Source organism: Harmonia axyridis, chromosome 2 (genome assembly GCF_914767665.1).
Source record: "Harmonia axyridis chromosome 2, icHarAxyr1.1, whole genome shotgun sequence".
Lineage (NCBI taxonomy): Eukaryota > Metazoa > Arthropoda > Insecta > Coleoptera > Coccinellidae > Harmonia > Harmonia axyridis.
In genome coordinates, this window is record NC_059502.1 from 48,293,124 (window position 1) to 48,298,231 (window position 5,108).

Sequence of the window (5,108 nt, forward strand, 5' to 3'; positions counted from 1 at the left end):
TTTGATTAAGTTAGATCTGTTTTTAATGAAATATAAGGTTGTTTTCGATATTCTGCTCGAATATTCTAAGATTTTGACTACGTAGTCAACAGGAAATTCAGCACATAACTTGAAATCGTTATTTTCGACTGACATAAAAATTAAAATTTGCAGGATGCTCCTAATTGTTTTTCCGCATCTAAATGCAGAATTTCACCTCCACCAGAATTGTGGTACTGAAATTATCATAAAACAAAACGGGCAATATTCACGGAAACTCTAGCTAGATTTGCCATGCACAAAATCCAAACCTACCCTGAAAATTGACATTTTTTGTATTTGAGAGTTATCGTGTTTAGCGGCCGGTCACATCGTCAATCCATAACGTCTGGCGGGGCAGTTTTTGTAATGGAACTGTCCCTCTGACAAAAGTGATCTTCGACCCTTTAGAATCTGTAGATCGTTCTACCTTCTAATTGCTGGATATCCTCATGATTTACAAGACGAAACTGAAACCGACCCAGAAGAACTGCAGGATCCAGTGATACAACATGTTCTGGACACACCGCTTAACTAGAAATGGAGGTAAAACAGCGCGAGCGATATACGTAAAACAATCAATCACGACTACTAGAACTAACAGGTATCGTTATAATAACGTCAAATGGCCTATTTGACTTTTTTCTTGATGCAGCAAACCTAACACTAGATCTATGTTACAAACAAGAGGTCTTCTCGGACAGCACCCCAAGCAGGAGATTTCAAAGCGAAGCATCCCGAATGGAATAGCTGCACCAAGAACTCACCCTAGAAGCGCACACTAGACGAGTTACAATTTACGACCTAAAAGCCTTTGAAGATGCCTGGTGCAGTAAAAATAATAATAATAATAATAATAAATTCCTTTATTTCAAATCATCCCCACAGTAAATTACAGAGAGAGAAGCGAAATGATGTCAACAACAATATATACAATCTATACAAACTCTGACAAGTTGTTACAATCTAGAAAATCTCTAAGTGAATATGGTTCCAGTTTAATTAGCAGTTTCTTTATGGCATTCTTGAATTTTATTAAGCTAGATAATCTGCATGTAGATGGTAATTTATTATATAGTTTTATGCACATATAGTAGGTTCCTTTTTCTGTACTTGTAAGCCTATGAGAAGGGTAAATGAAATTCGTCGTCCTTGTATTATAGCCATGACCAAAGTTAGAGCTGAATTCAACTTGGTGCCTGAAAAAGAACATCAGACACTCAAATATATACAACCCATATATAGTCATAATCTGCATATCCCTGAAAACACCCCTGCAGGTGGCTCCAAATTTCATATGCCTGATTGATCTTATGGTTCTTTTTTGTATAATGAAAAGGAGTTGAATGCTGGAGCTGCATCCCCAAAACACAATCCCATATCTCAGTACCGATTCAAAGTTGGCGTGGTACAGTATTTTCAATGTCCTCTCATCCATATGTCTGGATACCACTCTGATTCCATATCCAATGCTACTCAATCTCAGCCCAGTTTTTTCCACATGACTGTTCCAATCTAAAAATTCATCAATATGTATTCCAAGAAATCTCATATCATGAACAGGTTTCACTTCATTGCCATTCAGGTTTATGGTGCCAGTTGGAGTAACTCGGGAGTTCTTTGTTCTGAATACCATAATGTTTGTCTTCGACGAATTCAGTGCCAACTCATTCCTGTTGAACCAATCACTAATTCTAGATGAACTGTCATACGCCTTATCAACTGCCTCCGGGAGGGTCCTTCCAGATACCAATATGTTGGTGTCATCCACATAGTTCACCAGTCCATCCATAATAAGGTCATTAATATAGATGATGAAAAAAATAGGACCTGCGTTACTGCCCTGCGCTAGACCTCTTTCTTTAATTGCAATATTGGATTTGTTTTCATTAATGATGACTTGCTGTTTTCTGTCTAGAAGATAAGATTCAATCCACTTATATGCTTTTCCTCTTATGCCATATTTTTCAAGTTTTATTAGTAAATATTCGAGGTTCACACAATCATAGGCCTTGCTAAGATCTAAAAACACACCAATTGCTAAATTCTTCTTCTCAAATTCCTGGAGTATCATATTTACAAAATGATAGATGGCAGTATTTGTAGATTTACCTTTCAGGAAACCATGTTGCGAGTCCAAAAACAGATTACATTTTTTGAAGAAATCCAACAATCTTGTGCACATTACCAGTTCGAAAATTTTGGAGAATGAGGGCAGCAAGCTGATTGGCCTATAACTATCAAGACTATTACGGTCTCCCTTCTTATATATGGGTTTTATGAGGGCAAATTTCAACTGATCAGGGAATTTCCCAAATTTCATGGAGTTGTTGATGATGTAACACAATACTGATGCTATCTGTACAAGTGAAAGTTTGACAATACTGGTTGGAATGTCATCATATCCGCTGGAATGTTTGTTCTTCAGTCTGGAACACAGGTTAACTAGTTCCCCAGTATTTACAGGTCTCAAGAACAGCGACTGATCATTCTCTTCTATATCACAGAAGAAATTCTGATGATGCACTTCATCTACTAGTTTTTGGACTGCTTCAATCAAGTGTATGTTAAATTTGTCTGGCAATGATTTTGGATCTTCATCGATGTTATTTTCTCTGTGTTTATTTTTCCCTGTTAACTCTCCACATATGGTCCACATGGATCTCATTTTGCAATCTGATTTCATTATTCTATCCTGAAGATATTTCTTTTTGTCCTCTTTCAATATGCTGTCATAATACTTTTTCATGTTTTTGTATTGCTCCTTGAGAGATGGGTTATCAGTCAAAAGTACTAGTAAAATATCTAATTGATGTTTGATTTCCTCAGCACGTTCACTCTTCTTGTATTTCTTGTTGTTATTGGAATGAATTCTGGTAAGTGGAAAGCTTTGGTTGAATATGTTCAAATAGACATTGATAAAAGTTTTCCACTGCTCATTCACATCCTTCCTATCGATTACAAGTATGTCCTCCCATGTTTGTTGTTTCAGTTGGTCTACAAAGTTAATTCTATTTGCTTCATCGAAGAGAAATCTTTTGCGAACAAATTTCCTTTCATCATTTTTGTCTATATTGAACACAAATTTCTGCCCAAAGTGATCAGATACATGTGATGCAAGAATTACCGATGTGTGTCCATTATGTAGGTTTGTACATATGTTATCTAAGCAGCTTTTAGTTTGCTCAGTTACTCTGGTGTAGTTAACAACAGTTGTTCTGATGGAGTAGAAATTGAGCATTGTAGCCAGTCTGAGCTTATTTCTATTTTCGTCCAGCATTTCAATGTTGAAATCCCCTGTTATAAAAATAGTACTTTCAAGGTTTATCTGGTTGGAAAGAATATTCTCTAGCTGGTTAAAAAATACCTCAATTGAACCGCCCGGTGGTCGATAGATGCATAGGACAATAATGTTAATCTTTTTCAGAGAACACTCAACAGCACAACATTCAAATTCTCCAAGTATGGATAGCTTATTTGTATTTTTGTATTCTCTACATACTATAGAATCTTTGATGTAAATGGCTGATCCTCCATGCTTTCCCTCCTCTCTGCAAAAACAGGACATTAGTCTGAAGCCTTGAATACCAATCTGAGTGATTTGATTTCTTGACCTCCAGTGTTCTGTAATACAAAGTATTAAAGTTTCTGTATTTTCCCTCAAAAGTTGTTCAACCTGATCTATACTGTTTCCCAAAGATTGTATATTTTGATGAATAATGCTGTAGTTACCCACCTTATTAGAGTATTCATGGTTGTTCTTCACATGCTTCTGTGGGTCCCTCTGATATGATTTATTATCTATAAAAAATCCTCACTTGGTTTATATTTTTGGAAGTGTCCGAAATTGAATCTCTTCACTCCCACATTTTGTGGCCAAAACGAAGGATCGTACAGTTGATTTTTTTTCTCAAGCGGTGCCGTCAAAACAAAACATTTCAACTGAGTTGGTTCACTTGGTAACTCTTTCACTTCGACCTTTTCATTGGTGAAAGCCGGGTTTTTCTTCACATATTCTTCTACTTGTTGAGCTTTAACATGTCGTTTTATTCTATAAAGATATATCCATGCTCTTCTTTCAGCTCCAACAAAACCTGTTTTTTCCTCTTCTTCGGAGACTCTCGTTGTGCCAAGTCGTCTAGATTTAGGTCTTCTGCGTTGAACTCTTTCAAAACCGTCGTGATTGTATGATGTTTCATTATTAATATTTCTGATATGTATTTCTTTATTGCCCTGATTCTTTGATGTTGACGTGAATTTACTTTGTTGTTGTTGTTTTGCTTTGAATTTGAAATTAGTGTCATCTATCAGATGTCGCCTGTCAACCTCGGCGTCCTCATGCATCTGAACTACTACTCTTGGAACTATCTTGCTGTCAGAAGTCTTGTTTGTTATCTTATCTCCTATCCGATCAGTTTTCAGTATATCAGAGTACTGTTCACGCTCATTATCAGTTTTTTCAGCATATTTTTTCTCCATGTCATCTAACCTTTGTTTCAATAATTTATTGTTTTCTTTTAGAATGCTATTATTTTCCTTCAATATTTCATTTTTCTCATTGGATTCCACAAGGAGCTTACTCAGATGTTCGATTTTCAACTCCAATATTTCCTCTCTATTCAGATTCCGCCTCCCATCCTGGACTTCATCACAGCACTCGACGTATCTCTCATTGATAATTTTTATATTTTTCTTCTTCGCGCACGAATTATGGTATAAGCCCCCACAATTCATACACACTTGAGTTGTGCACACTTTTTTAACACAACACCTATAATTATTTTTCACTAAATTTACTTCTTTTTCACTCCTAATGCTCTCGCCTTCACTCAGGTCATCCTCAACCGACGCCATCTTGCTAATAAAGGCTAAGCGTCAGATGGGAATCCACAAGTCTTAAAAACCCGAAATTTCCAATAATCTTGATGTTCTCGATTTTCCAGAATATAGCAAAAATACGAAAAAAGTAAATAATATAAAAAAGATAATAATATATTCTAAAAAAAAATTGCAGAATGGGCGCCTATTCCAACACGAATGCGAAATTCGAAAACGAGCGACGAAGGAACACGCATGAGTGATGGAATTGC

General features: G+C 36.2%; 1 protein-coding gene and 1 long non-coding RNA gene across 2 annotated transcripts; both read right to left on the reverse strand.

The window, feature by feature from the left end:
* Positions 1-860: 860 nt before the first annotated feature.
* On the reverse strand, positions 861-1,705 carry LOC123672722. The gene is made up of 2 exons (XR_006746348.1): positions 1,589-1,705; positions 861-1,533 (listed from the first exon to the last, which is right to left on the reverse strand). It is a non-coding gene; the product is annotated as an uncharacterized LOC123672722 (long non-coding RNA).
* A 308-nt stretch (positions 1,706-2,013) lies between these two features.
* LOC123673364 lies at positions 2,014-4,497 on the reverse strand. The gene is made up of 3 exons (XM_045607850.1): positions 3,975-4,497; positions 2,099-3,819; positions 2,014-2,040 (listed from the first exon to the last, which is right to left on the reverse strand). Exons 1-3 carry the CDS (start codon positions 4,495-4,497, stop codon positions 2,014-2,016), a joined length of 2,271 nt encoding a protein of 756 aa, XP_045463806.1.
* Between the last annotated feature and the right edge of the window lie 611 nt (positions 4,498-5,108).

Excerpts from the sequence above, each read along its gene's own strand:
- LOC123673364 (XM_045607850.1), bottom strand. The coding sequence starts at position 4,497 with ATGGAGAAAAAATATGCTGAAAAAACTGATAATGAGCGTGAACAGTAC. Across the intron at positions 3,820-3,974 it reads CGAAGTGAAAGAGTTACCAA|ATAATAAATCATATCAGAGG; the intron begins GTGAACCAACTC and ends GATTTTTTATAG. Across the intron at positions 2,041-2,098 it reads ATACTGCCATCTATCATTTT|ATCTTAGCAAGGCCTATGAT; the intron begins GTAAATATGATA and ends GTGTGTTTTTAG.